The sequence below is a fragment of the Puntigrus tetrazona genome, chromosome 11 (assembly GCF_018831695.1).
Source record: "Puntigrus tetrazona isolate hp1 chromosome 11, ASM1883169v1, whole genome shotgun sequence".
NCBI lineage: Eukaryota > Metazoa > Chordata > Actinopteri > Cypriniformes > Cyprinidae > Puntigrus > Puntigrus tetrazona.
Genome location: NC_056709.1, coordinates 9704404 through 9722796, shown reverse-complemented (window position 1 = coordinate 9722796; position 18393 = coordinate 9704404). Strand labels below are relative to the sequence as shown.

Genomic DNA, 18393 nt, shown 5'->3' with positions numbered 1-18393 from the left:
ATGAAACTGAGGAACCATTCGGGCACGCATATTCTCCGAAACACTCTCACGTAAGCTGCACAGGAAATTTAGAGTCCTGAGAGGCAACGGAAATTTGTTGGTCTGTTCGCAGTTGGCCTGGCAGTTTACAAGAGAGAAGTCAAGTGCTGAAAGAACTAGTTCTGTGGTGCAGCTGGTGATGTTGTAAGCCTCAAGACCCCTAGGTCCAAATCTCAGCAGATTAGCTTGTTTCAGCAGGGAATCTTGAAGCACTCTAAATGTCCTTCCTAAAGTTGAGCCATTCTAACGAATGTTACTCAATGCCTCAAATCAGCCAAAACATTTTCTCTTGAGATAAACACAAACATACAAAAAAAAAAACCCCGTAAAAACGTGGTGCCTGTTCAAAGTTCAGACCAGACCACATATAAGATGGTTTAAAACCTGTTTTCCAGACTGGCCAAGCTAAGACCACCAAAAGTGTTTTTTAAAGAGGTAGTCAAGATTTTAGGTAAAGATTTTTTTTCCACAGAATAAAAGCTCTACAAATAAAATAAAATCTCAATTTTTTTTTTCATTTTTGGATAATTAACAGTCAGACAGTCATCATTCCAAAAGAAACAACTTTAGATTAATACAAGACCCCTTTGACTATGAGACCCCATTTCTGCCATGCCTCAGTAAACCATAATTGTGAGGAAAAATAGCCTTAATCATGAAAAAAAGGTTTTGTTGAAACGCCAATAACCAGTGCTTTTTAATTAAAATGATCTATGTTTTTATGCAATTAGGCCTGGGTGGTAGAACTTACAACCTAAATAATTTTTGGACAGTGAAACTATGTCATCTTTTACTACACGGAGCGTGAGATATTCCTGTCAGGGAAGAACATTCGTATGATTTCAGGTGTTAATATACATGTGTTGAACTGTACATGCTGCTCAGTTTTGAACTGGCCCAGCCGGTCTGACGTCGCCCATCTGGAGTCCATCTGACCTTGCGAACTTATATACATTTCGTTCTTTCTCCTCCCACTGCCCAAACCATCACGAATGGCAGAGGCACTGCTCGTATTTCTTTGTTCCTCAAGTTACCTCCTAACACAGCCCAGAGGTCCAATGATCTCAGAGATTTTAGAGGGCCTCACAGAATGCCTGTGTCCTGAGGTCATAAGCTTTCATCCTTGTTCAAGCTCTTATGCCTTACATACTGCACAATTCTGCACTGTATAATTCTGGATGAAGCGTTATCCTGCAGTGGCTCAGTTCAAGCAGGATAATGCTGAAGGACCGATCTTACACACTTTTATAAAAGTCATGATGGTTTTCGTCACTCACTCACCGGATCTCCGTTTGGCCCTGATGACCCCTCACGTCCTTGTTCACCCCGGGGCCCGGGTTCACCCTGTCAGAGTCAGAAGTACACATTCATGTCACTTGTATCATCCTTTCACAAAACGACTTTCTTCTTGGGTGCATAAACAGCGAAGGCTTAAGCTGTCAAACAATTTACCGAACAGAACGTGAACAATTAATAACTAATGAATTTGTTTGAAAACAGGCCTTTACGTACATCTGTGCATATATTATGTGTCAGATATGTTAGATTTATGAAAATGTGTATTTGATTATCAAGAGAGTAAGCAGAACCACTTCTTAGTAAGAATACTGTCTTTAAAGTCAATGTGAAATCTAAAAGAAATTTACTTTCTTGAGAGCGCTTCATAGTTAAAACTAAAATTATGACTTTTTTAAGTTATAATGTAGTACCATATGTCACAATGTACTCATGCATTCCATAATTAAAATTTATCTCATAGTTATGATTTTCTGTCTCAAAATATTTCACATCTCATTCCATAAGCTAAAATGTAGTATGTCATAATTTTGACTTTTTATTACATAATTATAATTATGTATTTGTTATAATCTGTTATGTCATAATTTCATTTTTTATGTTATAATTATAATTTATGTCATAGTTATAATCTATTGTCATATTTATTACTTTTTATCTAATAATTTAGACTTTTGTTATAGTTATAGTGTATAGTGTCATAATTTAGACTTTTACAATTTATGTCATTCTTATAATATATTCTAATATATTATATCATAACTCCAAATAATGCCAGAGTTATAACCCTAGTTTCTCATTGTTCTTTAATGTCACAATTATGGAAAATTTAGTCTAAAAAATTGTATACAAAGTAGAAATTCTGCCATGAAACTATGACAATAAGTTGATTTTATGACATAAAAAGTTTAATGTAATAATAATTACTTTGCATCTCATAATTTCAATTTTCATCACATAATTATAACAAATTTGGACAAATTTACAGTCTAAATAAGTTTAAGACATTCATTCGACCCTATAGCCTAAAATAATGTCATTTTTTACTACACAGAGTATAAGAACATTTGTTTGCCTTTAAAGGAATAGTTCACCCAAAAATAAAATTAGCCCATATTTTACTCACCCTGAAGCAATCCTAGGTGTATATGACTTTCGTCTTAAAGAAGAACACAGATTTGTTTTTTGTTTTTTCCTGGCTCTACGAAGCTTGTTAATGCTGGTGGATAACGACCATTATTTTGAAGCTCTGTAAAATGGATATATATCTGCAAGTATTGTGATCTAAAACTAATCTATACGCCTTTGAGGTGGTATCACCTGTCCGCTGAAGCAGATCGATGCTTTCTGACTCTATGCATCAAGCAGCATTACCAATCTTGGAAGACTCTGATTGTGTTTGTCTGAAAGAAGAAAGTCACATACACCTAGGATGGCTTCGAGTAAAATATGGAGCCATTTTCAATTCTGTGTAAAATGCATCCGTTACAAAGTTATCATTGTTATTATTGGCTTGTTTCAAGTCATTCCAAACGTACTTATTAGCAGGGTTTTACTATTGTGTTTGCAAAGATTGTGGGAAATGCGACATATACTTACAGGGTCGCCTCTGGGCCCTCTGTTACCTCGGGAACCTTGTTCACCCTTCTCACCAGGTATGCCCTGTAACAGAAAAACACATCACCTGCATATCCTGGCCCTCACATATAAAATAACCCACATCTGCAAACGGCATTAAAACAAAACCATTCACGCTAAGAGAGATGTTAATATAAATGCTTGATTACTCTGTCTCCTCTTGGGCCATCTGGTCCTGGTAGTCCCTAAAAAAAGAAGAGGAAATGGAAGAAACTGTTAGATAACACTAAAAGCAGGTCTGTAACACATTACTACGCTGAATGTTTAGAATCTGTGACATTGTAAAAAAAAAAAAAAAAAAGAGTGAAAACACTTACATCATCTCCTCGCTCGCCTTTATCCCCATTGGCTCCACGAGGACCTCTGTCTCCCTGAAACAACAAACAATGAGATTGCAGATGAGCCAATGTCCACTGAAACTAGTTATACTGTAAAACCCCACGAAGCCAAAAAACAGCATTAGCGAATCATAACTAATCATAACGTACCTTCGCCCCTGAAGACCCATAGTTTCCTGGTCTTCCTGGTTCACCATCTCTGCCAGGATCTCCCTGAAAACAACAGTTAAACCCAGATGATATGTTTCTAAACTTAAATATGTTTTACTGCTGGAAATGGCTTACAAAAAGCCAATATCACACATCGATCGCATCTTGATCAACCGTGAGCATTTGTTGCTGCCTGAGCATGATTTCTAACACAACCTAAATTTGAAATCCCTTACTCTTCCTCCTTTGGATCCATATTGGCCGGGGTCTCCTTTAGGACCTGGTTCTCCTTGCAAGCCCTACCAAATTAAATGTAAAAAATATTATTTGCGAATAATTCAGAAAAACATACAAACATACGTTTCATTCAGCATATTCTTTACAACAGAATGTAAACACAGCACAAACTCTGTGCAGAGTTCTGAAAACAGCTTGGATGTCAAATTTGGCAAAGGTTTGGCTGCTCAAGAGGCGTCCTGGCTTCCAGATGCAGGCTGAGTGGAAACAGGCACTCGTGAGACGGACTGACACAGAGCACAGCCAATGAGCATTGCTCAAAGGGGCGGGAGCTTCTACAGTCCTGCTGAGGTGATGCTTTGTAGGAGAATGAGATCCAACTCAGCTAATTAGATTCTGATAGCTAGACGTGTGGATCTATAACTTAATTAACCTAATCTATAAATCTCAAATGCATCTGGATCAGCAGAAGTTTAAACACTTCTGGATCAAAGTAATCTGATGTAAACATGCACTCAGCTGGTAGACAGTCACGGGAGTCCACACCTGTAAACACTTACAGTAAGTTTGTATGGACAAAAGGAAGATTTTGCAAACAACTATATTTTTTGCTCTCTAACCTGCACAAAGTTCACTTCATGAATCCCGCTTAGCAGATTTATAAACATGAAGGCACAAGCAAAATTCCTTTGCCAAAATAACCGTATATGGAGCTTACAACGTGATTTATTATGCATGGCTTTATCTCCTTATAATCTCATTATGCATACTGCCATCCACACATGTGATCCTAATACATTTAATGGTACTAGGCACTAGAAATAATAGGGAATAAATAAAGATTGTAAATGTGGCTTGGCTAAAAATTATTCTTTTGGTATTTTTTTCCATTTTTGTGCAGAAATACCTAATACCCTGTAAAGACGACCAGATTCAATGCGGTTTATTTGCAAAAACCTTTTTAATTTGTCATTTTTCAAAAAATCATGTATTTTTTTTACTATGCTATCATGTTTTTATTGTGTTAGTCAGCGCTAGCTGCATTTGTCATTTTTTTTATCTAGTCAAAGTTATCTGTTTTTGCAAATGAAATGAAATATTACGATTTTATTCAGAATTTTGAAAATGAAGAATCTATTATTCTCTCACACCTTTGCTGTTAACATTTGTCAACATCCAACACTCGTGGTGGATAATAAAAAAGCGCAGATGATGCACAAATACATATTTTTTAACAGTTATACTTACATCTGGCCCTGGTGACCCTTTACAGCCTGGAAGGCCAGGGAATCCTGCCTCACCCTATGAAATTAAATACACACACACAAAACATAAAGAATCTTCTTTATGGTGGGAGTCAAACACCCTCAACTGCATTTTATTAACTTGAGGGAGACATCATGCAAAGAAAGAGTAAATATATGAAGCACTTAAAGAAAGCATTACAAAACAAGATTGCATGCAATGCAGACTGAAAATAACAACGGCTAGAGATGCATGTTGTAAATCACACTACGATAAAGTTTTACCGTGAGCTCAGATGTATCGTGTGCAGATGGAGGAGTGAAGTATAGGGACAGTGATTTGTTGAGTGGAAAATGCCTTGGAAAGAGTTACAGTACATGTCGAGAAATAACTGAGGAGCAAATAGGACCCAAGAATGAAGACAAAGTTAAGTGAAGGGTCAGAGACACAAGACTAGGCTGTTTTCACAAAGCACAGACACACTTAAGAAAAAACACAAAGCAGAAATGGAACAAGTGTCACATAGACAGGAGAGATAACCATGCTTTTTGGGTATCTGTTTTTCAGATACTGTTAACCTGAAATCAGAAAGAGGATGCCAGAGAAAGCAGCACAGGAAAAAGAGAGAGAAGTAACATCAAATCTAACAGCAGCATATTATTTTAGGAATAATTCATTTCATTAATGACTCATTTAATTCATTTATTCATGCTCATGTGAACACTGCTTTCATGGAACACGAAAGGAGATATTTTACAGAACATTCACACTGTTCTTTTCTGCATGATAAAGGTGAAAAGGATGCAGTATTGGCGAAAATACAAAGACATACCATACAGTTTGTGCACTATAGGACAGATAAAAAAAAATAAAGCAAATATTTCCAGTATTGTCTCTTTAAAATGTAGTCATATTAGCCATTTTATTCCTACATTTCTGACTTTGGTGGTCCTTGACTCCATTCACTCTGAATAAAATAGCAGCAAACATTAGGCAAAATTTCCCTTTATTGTTCCATGGAAGAATTATGCAGGTTTGCTTAATTACGACAGAATCTTAATTTTTAAGTGCACTATCCCTTTAAAATCACACTTTGAACATAAGCACCTACCTTACGTCCATCAACGCCATCAAGACCATGTTGACCTTTGTCTCCCTAAAATTAGAATTGGGATTTAGTTCAGCAGGATAAACAACCGGGAAAAGTAGGTAAGACTCAACGGCTAAAGCTCACCTTGAAACCCTTATGACCTCTCTCTCCCTGCAGATAAAACAGAAGTGCATTTGTGACGTTGCACAGTTCCAGAATGAATTATGAGATAAAATAATCAACTGCAGACTCTTGGAATGTGCTTTTGATAAAAAAATGTCCGTCGAATCTGCAAGGAAGCTCTGCCTCTATTACCTTATCGCCTCTTATTCCTTGGTCTCCCTGGAAGGAAAGGAAAAGCAGTATAGATTAGCATTTCAGCAAGAGCGCACAAATCAACTGAAACATAAACAGAATGTAAATATTTGAGAGAGAGAGCGGAAGACAGACCTTCATTCCTTGGTAACCGACAGGACCTGGATCACCAACATTTCCCTAATAGGAGAAGTAAAGAAACATCAGAGAGAATGCCAAAAAGAGTTTTGCTGGATGCGGTTGTGATATAAATCACTAATACAGAGACATTTGTTAACATGGCTGCCCTCTAAACCCCATTTAAGATCACGCGTATGCCTTAATTGAGGATAGACGAGGCAAATTGAGGTAATCAAGATAATACCTCGAAGAAAAACGCTACAGGGCTTTATGCTGTATGTAATTATTGTTATGTCTACACAAACAGTGTTTGCTGTAAAAGTCATCATGCGCGGTTTAATAGCAGAGCTGGACTTTTTCCAGAGCGTGGGTGTGTTTGCTTCTTTTATGACACTTATAATGACCAAATCTCTGAAAACATCCTGACAAATATTTTAAAATTCTATGCATGTGGCAGACAGGAAGTCCAGAGGAAAAAAAAAAGACAGATCGTAGAAACTGTAACAGCTGCAGAAGATGATAGAAATAGGGGTCAGTCGAGGGTTTTGCTTTGATTGGATTATCAACAAAGAAATTCAGGGACAGATGGAACGTTTATTCGACTGGGTGATCTCCTAGCCATGTGAAACGTATTAATCAGCACCTGCACTTGACAACTGCATACTTTGACTTTGTTTTTAAGGTGTGGTCCTTCCTTAAATGTTAGCAGGCAAAACTGATTTAACTAATCAATCAAGTATTTATCAAATGTACACCATCGGGAATTTTGTGTGAGGGTGATATGCAGATTCTCTCAACAGGTTCACATGCACGTCGACTAACAGGAAACTTCTTTGCTAATGCTAATGTGATTGCACATCCCATTTAATCTAAAAAATCATTAGCATTAGCAAAAAGCGTAGTCAAACGTATAATAATGACTTTAAAGATATTTATTGGGATCGTTATTTTAGTGTTACTGTTAATAATCAGTGCGTAGCGCAGTTTTGAAGAATTCAGCTGGATTCTGATTGGCTGTCAATGTTTATATCGTTGATCAGCTGAAAAAACATAATTGAGAAAGTGATCCCAATGATATTGTTTCTCTGTGCTGATATTGTTACAGTTGTGGTGAAACATCTCTATTCTTATAGAATCATAAAATGTTTTTAAAACTTTACCTTTAGTATTATGTTTATAGTTATCATTATTAGTGTAAATGGGTTTTAGACATGAGTTCTGAGTTCTATTAATTCTGTAAAAATGAATCACATCTAAATAAAAATCTACATATTATGTGTGTGTGTGTGTGTTCTGTGGATATTTATTAAGTATATAATATGTGTGTATTTATTAGCGCTGTCAGATGATTAATTGCTATTAATTAAATGTTTTTGTTTAGATAATATATGTGTGGATACTATATATAAATACAAACACATGCAAGAAAAAGATGTTATAAATACATCTAAATATGATAATAATAATATTAATGCTATCTTAAACACCACAGTTCAGCATTACAATCAATCTTGAGTGTTTTCTGGATCAGAAACAGGTCAGAAATGTCAGATGTATTCCTACAAACACCCACAAATCACTTTTAAACGGGAGTATATCTACAAGCAGATAGCAGATGCTTACCGGAGCGCCAACATCTCCTTTCTCTCCTGGCATACCCGGTCTTCCATCCTCTCCCTGGAGTAAAAAGAAAAGGTTAGGCCACGGTCATCTGTGCACGCTGAGAGTAAACTGAACATGTGTAACGTTTCATAGGAATCAACAGGTGATTTCTATAAAGACATAAAAATGTATTTTTTAATACTCACTCTTTGTCCTGGTTCACCAGGGGGTCCCAGAGGGCCTCCAGGAGCCTTTGAAAATATTGCATGAAACAGTTAAAAGCCCAAAACATCCATAAAAGATCTGTTTGAACGCGTAATGTTACTTACGTTGCAGTCAAAGGAGCAGCACTGAAGGAAAGATTGAGAAGACAGCATTAATATTCTAACGTACAAAATTAAAATAAGATGCATGAAATGTGCAAAAGCTATGGAAAAGCAACATACCACATCCTTTGTTTCGTTTGTCTAAAAAGAAAAGCAAAAACAGAGAAAAGACAACTTTAGACAGAATCTAAACGCCGCTGGCATGAGTGAGTGATATTCCCTCAAGCGTTTAGTGAAATGTGAATTAATAAATAAATGCTGTACTGAGACTATATCAATTTTTGATCAATTTTAATATGCAAAACCATTCCAACATTACGAATACTGAAAAATTCGCCTAAAACCAGTATTGTTTTTTTCAGTTTGAAACCAAAATTCTTTGTAAAATTATAAATGCTTTACTGTCATTTTTGATCAATTTAATGAAGCCAGAAAAAGTATTAATTTTTTCCAAGGAAAATAATAATAATACTGACCCCATACGTCGAATATAGCTCAAAGCACACTTTATGTTTAAGCTAAAATAATCTTGCAATCAGGCAAATTTAATCATGCAATTTCAAGCAGTTTCCTAATCCTTTTTCTCCAGCCATGTCGATTGTGTTTGGGTCAGTCTGACCCATGAATCCACAGGAAAACCGCTTAAACGCCATTGTTGTGGTGAGCTCGTGTTACGACACTCACGATCATGTTGATGATGGTGTTTATGGTGTTCATCTGTGTGGAGCGGGAGTTGTCTGCAGCGGTGAAGTTCTGTCTGTAGCTCGCATCTGTGGCGATGACAGAGAGTCTGGTGTCCTGAGAAGAAGACGGTTCAAAGAAAATTACTGTTTGTCCAAAAACAACTGCAATACATTTCCTATCAAAAGCATCACATTTAGTGCGACCAGACTTTTGGCCATCAGCATGTCTACCCCACAACGCTGCTCATTATGGTCACCCGCTTACATAAGAAAAGGATGTCTCATTTTCGACGTTGTTTACGAGTAAAGTCGCACCGTATCTGACTAAAAACCCATTGCATGCTTTGTACTGCGTGCAATACACTTGAAGCAGCGTCCGTAGGGTACCTCCTGGTCAGGTGAGATGGCCACAGCGAACACTTTGATGGCATGCTGTCGCGCTTCATTGGCGGCCTCTTGGATCCCGCCGCACGGCTCCTTGTAGCCGGTCACGGGGTGGCCATCCGTGACCACCACTATGTACTTATTCTCGTGATAGTGGGAGCCCCTGCAGACAGATGGATTTGACCGTTTTCACACATGGCTGTTTGTAAGGATCACCGTTTTTAGCAACATCGGTTTTCACGTACGCTCGGAGCAGCTCAGAGATGCCCTCCTTGATGGCACAGTCGGTGTACGTTCCTTTGCCGATGTATTTGATTTTGTCTATGGCCGCCTTCAGGTCAACTTTTTTTGTTTTCAGGTCAACTAGTCCCATCACCAGCTCGATGTCGTCACTGTAGTGCAGCGCTCCGGAGTTCCACGTCACGCTGCGATCACATGGCTGTGGTCTGGCAAAAACACAACAGATATAACCATATTGATAACACTTTATTTCTATGTCCAAACTATTATATAACCGTACTATTATATCGCCCTATGCATATTACTAGCATATTGACTATTTATTAGCGCTTGTTATAGAGGTGTTCATAGCTTATTCTGCATGACCGTATTCTGAAATTAGTAAGCAGCGATTAGGAGTTTAATGAGGGAAAATTCTTAGTTAATAGTGCATGCGTGTCCCTAATTTAAAGAGTTAGTGAAAGCAATAGTGAAAATGTATGTTAACTAATTTTAAAGATGCACTATTAGAACATTTGTTTGCTGGCAGGTACAACAATACTGACCAAAATTATTATCAATAAGTAAAATAAAATAAAAACTATTATAAACTAGTACTATCAAACGATTAATCATGATTTTTCGCATCCAAAAAAAAAGGTTTTGGTTACATAACATTTATGTGCATGTCCTGTGTATATTTACACATACATGCATATATTTAAGGAAAGTATGTTAATCAAAATATATGCTGTGCCTTTCAATATACATAACAAAAATACACAGCACACACACACAGCACACACACACACACACACACACACACACACATATGTAAACAAAAACCTTTATTTTGGATGCTATTAATCATTTTACAGCATTATTAAAAACATTTTGTGTACCGAATAATGCTGAAATATAAATATAGCTATAACATGAAACAACAAAACTTAACACAATCAACTTGAGTTGGGTTCAGTAAATGCTAATTAAAAATAAATAATTAAAACCAAAACAAAAATGTAACCTAAAATTGTAATAATTTAAAATAGAAATAGTATTAGTACTGTTAGTAATGACAAAAATGCACTACCAATAAAAAGTCAAACTAGAATACAAACTGAAAAATAAAAAAACAGAAGTTAATTTAAAAAAATGAATAAAAACTATAATAGTATAAAAAAAATGTCAAGTAACACTGTGACAGTGTGCAGAATCATGCAATTAGAAAAAAAAAATGGTCATGTGATATCAATATGGCATTCAAATTATGAATTTGCATTTTCTAAGATATACTTCATAAGCTACATATTACAAAAATTGATATATGATCAATTTCTTGGTTAATATTTTCGACACATCAATCAGAATGTGTAATTTAAAGATAGCATACAGGTTTTGTAGCTGTTCGATGAACAGCTTTGTGAAGGTCTTGATCTGGTTTATGTAAAACTCTGGAGGTTTGGATCTGAGGGCCACACTTTCAGACGTGTCCAACACAAAGAACAAGTCCACAGGACACTCTGCAGGACGACAGAAGGAAAATCACAAAATGATGTTTTAATGAGTCCAGGACCTGATTTCAGGAAAACATCGGCTGGCAAAAACAGCGTGAAACTGACTGTGTAAACAGCAGCAATGCATTCCCATGTTTACAGTGCTATACAAATATTAACTCCCTTTTATCTGTCACTTCCTAGTCATGATAATTATGGTCAGTTAGGAAAAATAATGAGCTCCCCCTATTGGTGGCTGATAAAGTTGTCGCTCCATTATCAATCTGAGAAATTAGCATCACCTGACCAAAACCCTGCAGTCATGTGACATTATAGATCATTTGAATACAGTATTAAAGTGTATGTATATGTATACAGGCATTACAGATGTACCAGGATAAGTAAACCACCCAAAAGTCTTAAAATGGTTACCTAAGCAAATGAACTTCAAAATCCATTTTTGGGACAGTCAGATAAGATTTACTCAATCACAATAATGATTTCATCATATTTTTACCAACTCCAGTGCAGGTTATATAAATCTAATATAACTTTTATTTGCTTTGAAGCATCATTTTGCTCTTTGTTTTTGCATTAAACATAATAATCTCCTGCATATGCTTTAAAACAAGTAGCATCATATCACCATAGGTATGTCCTTATGGATAGATATGTAATATTCCATCTATAATATGGAAAATAATATGATAAAATAATGCATTCTGTCATTTGCTATATTGTGACTCTTTAAACTATCGCACTTTAAAACATTTGACTATCCTACTATCCTTAACTAGCTTATACCTTTCGAGGATTCCACTCACTACCCAATACTTTGGTTCCAAACACCTCTGTAAGACTTATTATAACGTTTATTATAACAAAAAGCGAACGTTGCATGCATTGAAAACCCATATATGTGTCCATCGTTCATTTGCAGATGCGTTTGAGTCCAATGTAACTTATAATCGACTTTTACGCACAGGGACAGCATTAACACCGAACATGCAATACGTATATTTCCTTCACAAACAAGGCAATCGATGCAACACGGACGGAAAAATATTTACAATTACCTCTGAAGGAGATTCTTTGGGCATCCTGAGCGATGATCCCTGCCAAAAGTGCGCACAGAGCGGTCAATATATATCCATTAAGCGCCATAGATCCTGATGTTATTGCACGTTAACCGTGCAAACGGAGGTTGAGGGACACACAGAACAGAAAAAGTGATATGACTGCTGGTGAAATATGAAAATAGGCTCGGATGAGATGAAGTGGCGGACAGTGGCACGGTGGCGCGTCCGCTCAGCGCGCGCAGCAGAATGAAACGCCTTACAGCAGCAGGGAGGAGGAGGAGGAGTTCGGGTTACTCTCCGCTACTTCAGGGATAACACCGATGTTAGGCCCTGAAACTAAATATTAGGTGTCTTTAAAATCAATACGTACTTGATCATAGCCTATTTACTGCGCCAAATGCACCTTAATGCTGTTGTTTGAAAACGCTTTGTTGATTAATTATCATTTGGAAATAACCTAAACAAAATACTTATTAATAAAAAATATATATGTGTATATATGTGTGTGTATATATATATATATATATATATATATATATATATATATATATATATATATATATATATATATATATATATATATACTGTATATATATTCTAAATTATATAAATTTTGCTAATATTATAAAGTCATAAATAAAGTACGAATATAGGCTATTTAAAAAAAAAAATCTTCAGTGATAGGATCTCTATTACCATTATTGTATGGTTACCATGGAAACCACTTCTATAGTTGAGTTCTGGTGTGTGTGTGCACGTGCAGGAGACCTGAAGCGCTGCGGGTCAGATGTACAGAAGCGTTTTTACTCTGGGAGAGAATGAGCCATACTGAAAGAGCCGTGCTGTTAGCGATGTGTAATGAAGTCTTTGAGTGAAATGTGCGTTTGAGAGGTTATAAAAGTGTACCCAAGATACACAGCTAGATGATTAACAGTTTGAGAGAGAATAACGAATTAACGAGACATCTGACATGTCTTTTCTCTTCCAGAGGGGGAGGTTAAAGGTCTTTCCACATCTGCATCTCGTCTACTCGTACACCAGTTGATGAGACGACAGAGAGAGAGAGAATCAAAAGGAACATATGAAAGGCAAAAAACAGCGGCACTCCCTTCTTAACTTTTCTTTTTGAAAGAGGAACAGCGCCACCGATGTGCGGATTTTAATAAGTCACAATTGTTTTAGAAGAGAACATGCTTTGCTCAGTTTTGGCTAAGATCTCGATTATGAGGTTTTTCATACTTCTCTATAACTGAATGTTTCCTTCTACAAAAGTTATGTGGCTCATAGCCTATATTTTTTATCTTCTTTAAGTGTGTGTGTGTTATTATTTTTTTAATGGTAGAATTAAAAAGAAAATTTAAAATCACAATTTTAAGTCAGTAATGAAAACAAGCTATTAATGACCTTTTTTCTTCTGCCATTTTAAGGGTTATCAAACAAGCATATATATATATATATATATATATATATATATATATATATATATATATATATATATATATATATATATATACACTATTGTCAAAAGTATTTGCTCACCTGCCTTGACTCGCATATGAACTCAAGTGACATCCCATTTCTAATCCAAAGGGTTCGATATGACGGTCCACCCTTTGCAGTTATAACAGCTTCAACTCTTCTGGGAAGCCTGTCCACAAGATTCAGGAGTGTGTTTATGGGAATTTTTGACTATTCTTCCAGAAGCGCATTTGTGAGGTCACACACTGATGCTGGACGAGAAGGCCTGGCTCTCAGTCTCCGCTCTAATTCATACCAAAGGTGTTCTCTCAGGTTGAGGTCAGTCCACACCAGACTCTGTCATCCATGCTTCGTGCACTGGTGCAGAGTCATGTTGGAAGAGAAAAGGGCCAGCTCCAAACTGTTCCCACAAAGTTGGGAGCATGGAACTGTCCAAAATGTCAGGTATGCTGAAGCATTCAGAGTTCCTTTCACTGGAACTAAGAAACAACCCCACACCATAATCCCCCCTCCACCAAACTTCACACTTGACAAAATGCAGTCAGACAAGTACCGTTCTCCAGGCAACCGCCAAACACATCGGACCCGTCCATCAGATTTCCAGATGGATAAACGCGATTCGTCACTCCAGAGAATGCGTCTCCACTGGTCTAGAGTCCAGTGGCAGCGTGCTTTACAGCACTGCATCCGATGCTTTGCATTGCACTTGACTTGATGTGTGGCTTGGATGCAGCTGTTCGGCCATGGAAACCCATTCCATGAAGCTCTCTGCGCACAGTTCTTGAGCTGATCTGAAGGCTACGTGAAGTTCGGAGGTCTGTAGCGAACTCTACGAACAATGAGCCTCAGCATCCGCTGATCCTGCTCTGTCAGTTTACATAGCCTACCCTTTTGAGGTGACGACTTCCTGTTGTTCCCAAATGCCTCCATGTTCTTATGGCACAGCTGACAGTTGACAGTTGAATTTCTTTAGGAAATTTCATGACCAGATTTGTTGCATGGGTGACATCCTATCATTGTTCCATGCTGGAATTCACTGAGCTCCTGAGAGTGACCCATTCTCAGCCTAGGTGCCTGATTTTATACGCCCGTGGCCATGGAACACCTGATTTTGATTATTTGCATGGGTGAGCAAATACAATATAGTGTGTGTGTGTGTATATATAAACAAGGATATTACACACATATTACTTAAACAATAAAACATAATTTGTGTGAACACCAACCTAAATATTGCGTGGGATGGGTTATAGCTGCTGGTTTGCAATCTGTAAAATGAAGCTGATGTAAATCAACACGCCAAATAATGTCATCAATTGAGATAAATTATCTATACCTTTGTGTTCATACATTTTTTTGGAACGATGACACTATCACAGGATCGCAGTGAAATAGTGACTATCTGGAGTTAATGAACGGCGTGTCTGGGTTAATGTCTCCCATTAGCGCTACAGTAAATTCAAGATGACACTCTGGGACATTATAATTACAACATTGTGAGTGAAGAACGACACCATCATTCAGTCTCGTACACAACGACAGACTTCATGTGAGAGCATGGGAACACGACGGCTTTGAGAGAGTCCAGGCAACAGCAGCTACGTTTTAAAAATTGGAAAGAGTGACTGCAAAGCTGGTAAAGTGAAGACACTACATTCATTGTACATCTAGCAGTGTTGCGTAAAATAGAAAGGAAAAAAAGTAGCATGGTTCACCAACAGAGGAAGATTTTTTTCCCTCTCGGTCTGTAATGAACACTGCATGAGAGGGGAGATCAGGGTGGTCCTTGGGGAAATCTAGTCATGGTTCTTTACAATAAAAAAGGTACTGTGGTGGTACCATGGTACTAATTAATATTTACATGGTACTATAAGGTACTATGTGCAAAAAATGTGGTAATATCGTGCTTATTCTTCACAGAGGGAGGGTGAAAGTGTGAAATGGGATGTTTATGATATGTTTTGGATCAAAATAGTCGCCTGGTGGCAACTGAAGAGAAAGAGAGGTGTGTTTTTCCCCCCAAAGAAAGGATTCATTTCTCCTTGAAAATTCTATTTACAGGAGTCCGATGTTTAGCCAGAGCTCAGAAAGCTTTTTCCACTGATCTCATTCTCTTAGCTTTTTTCTTCCATGAAGAGAAAAAGAGAAAAAATCATTTTGTACCCTAAGACTGGGAGGAAAAAGGGGGGGAAAGCATCTGGTAATAATCAGGATTTAATAGTGGAGGCTTACTGTAAATCTGCGAAGAATCTGACAGCTGCGCTGGTTCATTCAATATCATCGAGGAGGATGACATCAGGATTCTTCACTGTTATATGTGAGGGGGAAGTATACTGCAAGACAGAATCATAATCAGCAAAAAAAAGATTTTTGCTGAAGCAGAACTGCAAAAGGCAAATGTGAGAACAGACTAGAAGAAAGTTCAAAGGCAAAGGCAGACTGACAGGTCAAAGTGCACGGCCTTTAAAATGAACGTTATTTCGACATGTTAAATGGGGAGTGAGGGAGGGGCTAAGCTTGACCTCTGGCCATCTATTGGGTGTCTCAATGGTTAAGATTATAATCACAAAACAGCAGGTAACATAAACTCCCCAAACTCTAGATGTTATCATGTTATGTATTGTTCAAAACTTTGGGGTCTGTAAGATGTTTAAAAAGATTTTTAAAACTTAGAAAACTAAGGCCGCGTTTATTTGCTCATTAATGCAGTAAAATTAGCAATATTGTGATATTTTAAAACATAAATTATATCTGTGATGGAAAAGCTTTTTTACTCGTCTTCATAGTGACATGATCCTGAAGAAATCATTCTGCTGATTTGCTGCTCAAGAAACATGTTATATATCAGTTGTGGTCGTATTAATATTTTTGCAGAAACAGTGACTTATTTTTACGAAAAATGTATACGTAAGCATAAAAGTTTGTGAAATCGAATTTTTTTTATTGCACTTAATGTTGTTATTTATGTGTATGAATTATTTTTTCCAGTACTATATCCCGGTGAAATGCACTCTGCAATTCTGGGAGTTTTGTCTGAAGCAAAGGAGAGACAGACAAAAGCATTGACCTGCAAAATACAATAATCCATGTCATAGCTTTTGTTCGAACGCTGGAAAAAGCCCAACGTTCACCAAATGAATACCTGCCTTCCTTACCAGATCTAAATCCAAATAGGAAAGCCAGTAAGATTTTCAAGGGATGAGATCATAAGCTCTTGAGGATTGCCCCAAGCACATTTGAATAAAGATTTTACTAGAATTATGAAAACCTTTAGAGCATGTGCGAGAAACGAATGATGAATGATGATTACGTTACGCAATATAATTCAAAGTAATCTGTGCGGATAAGATCATTATTTATATTGCACAAGAATAATTCTGCCCCATTTCCTCTATCAATTTAAGATGGTGAACAGATGTTGTTGCAGACGTTAGATCACCTGCACATGTTGTAGGAACATGGATAGTTGAATTCAGGTGATATGCCCGTGTTAATGAGAAAACAAACTGATCCCAGACTGCACAGATGCACATTAGTGTCATCTCCTGTTTTACACTTCAGCAAAACCATGATAAAACCTTTCTCAGTTTTTCCAAATCATGTGATCATGTGACAGATTGAGGCAGGCACATTATTGTAGAATAATGTCTGGAAAACACATTATTACAAAAACACCTGTTAGGAGAGGAGAAGCAAATGCTCCGGTGATTACAAAGAGATCATTTTTTCAATAAACTCTCTAACATAAGGCCACTACTGTACACATTCAATGGTAAATTGAATTTACTTTTAGAGTGGCAACATGGCCTGTTATTTCTTTTGTGTGCTGTATGAGTTTTGTGGGGTGGTGAATAAACTGTAGGCCTACAGTGTGTATTCTAGTATAGGTAAAACACGGTAAGGTTGTGAATGGGATCTTGAATACCAGGTAGTTCTTGGTGCCCAGTCTGTGAGTGTTCACTGAGCATGGTAAGGTATGATGCTTTCGCAAGTGTGTCATGGAAAAATTAACCGTGCTTAGCTGAAGCTGTCCTTAATTAAATCACGCCCTGAGGGTGTAATGAGACTGAAAGAGAGTAAAACACAGAAGAAAACAGCACTCTGACCACAAGAGTCTAATCACTCTACAAATACCTCTCAGAGGATCAATTTGGAGCAGCCATCAAGGTCTCTGCAGCTAATTAAACACAGACCTGAGCTGCACTCAAACGGCTGTGAATGCTGTGACACTTCCATCAATCTTGAAGCACAGTCTGCCAACCAGATGGTGAGAACTGGTGAAGTCCCATTGCTCTCTCTCCCAACGTCTGGTACGGTGTTTACCAAATATCTCAATCTGCACTGACAATAAAAACAGCATGCACTTTATGAGACTTCCACAGAAACAATTTGCGCAAAAAAAACTGTCCACAGACAAAGACTGACAACTGAAAAACAATGTACCATAATAGCACATTAATGAAAACATCATGAATGGACACACACCCGGAGCTTTATATTTCACTGGAAACATTTTGAAGCAAAACGTGTTCGTGATGAATTACATTGGCACTGAGGATATGTTTTCATTAACATCGCTTCGTCTGTATGTTTTTCGTGCAGTTCCGCGTCCCCCAGCTTGAATTGGAGATAACTGCAGGAAATGCTTGTAGGAGGG

At 37.2% G+C, this 18393-nt stretch overlaps 1 protein-coding gene across 1 annotated transcript in view; it reads right to left on the bottom strand.

The window, feature by feature from the left end:
* col6a1 (collagen, type VI, alpha 1) overlaps positions 1-12532 on the bottom strand; it is a 29874-nt gene extending 17342 nt beyond the window's left edge. The window contains exons 1-20 of the mRNA XM_043252236.1: positions 12255-12532; positions 11076-11205; positions 9709-9909; positions 9467-9626; positions 9081-9194; positions 8517-8537; positions 8400-8420; positions 8277-8321; positions 8092-8145; positions 6484-6528; positions 6349-6375; positions 6178-6204; positions 6055-6099; positions 4947-5000; positions 3698-3760; positions 3462-3524; positions 3291-3344; positions 3123-3158; positions 2935-2997; positions 1321-1383 (exon numbers count right to left, since the gene is read on the bottom strand). Coding sequence (XP_043108171.1) covers positions 1321-1383; positions 2935-2997; positions 3123-3158; positions 3291-3344; positions 3462-3524; positions 3698-3760; positions 4947-5000; positions 6055-6099; positions 6178-6204; positions 6349-6375; positions 6484-6528; positions 8092-8145; positions 8277-8321; positions 8400-8420; positions 8517-8537; positions 9081-9194; positions 9467-9626; positions 9709-9909; positions 11076-11205; positions 12255-12342 — 1374 coding nt within the window. The 5' untranslated portion in view covers positions 12343-12532. The remainder of the gene's footprint in view (positions 1-1320; positions 1384-2934; positions 2998-3122; positions 3159-3290; positions 3345-3461; positions 3525-3697; positions 3761-4946; positions 5001-6054; positions 6100-6177; positions 6205-6348; positions 6376-6483; positions 6529-8091; positions 8146-8276; positions 8322-8399; positions 8421-8516; positions 8538-9080; positions 9195-9466; positions 9627-9708; positions 9910-11075; positions 11206-12254) is intronic.
* Positions 12533-18393: the final 5861 nt, after the last annotated feature.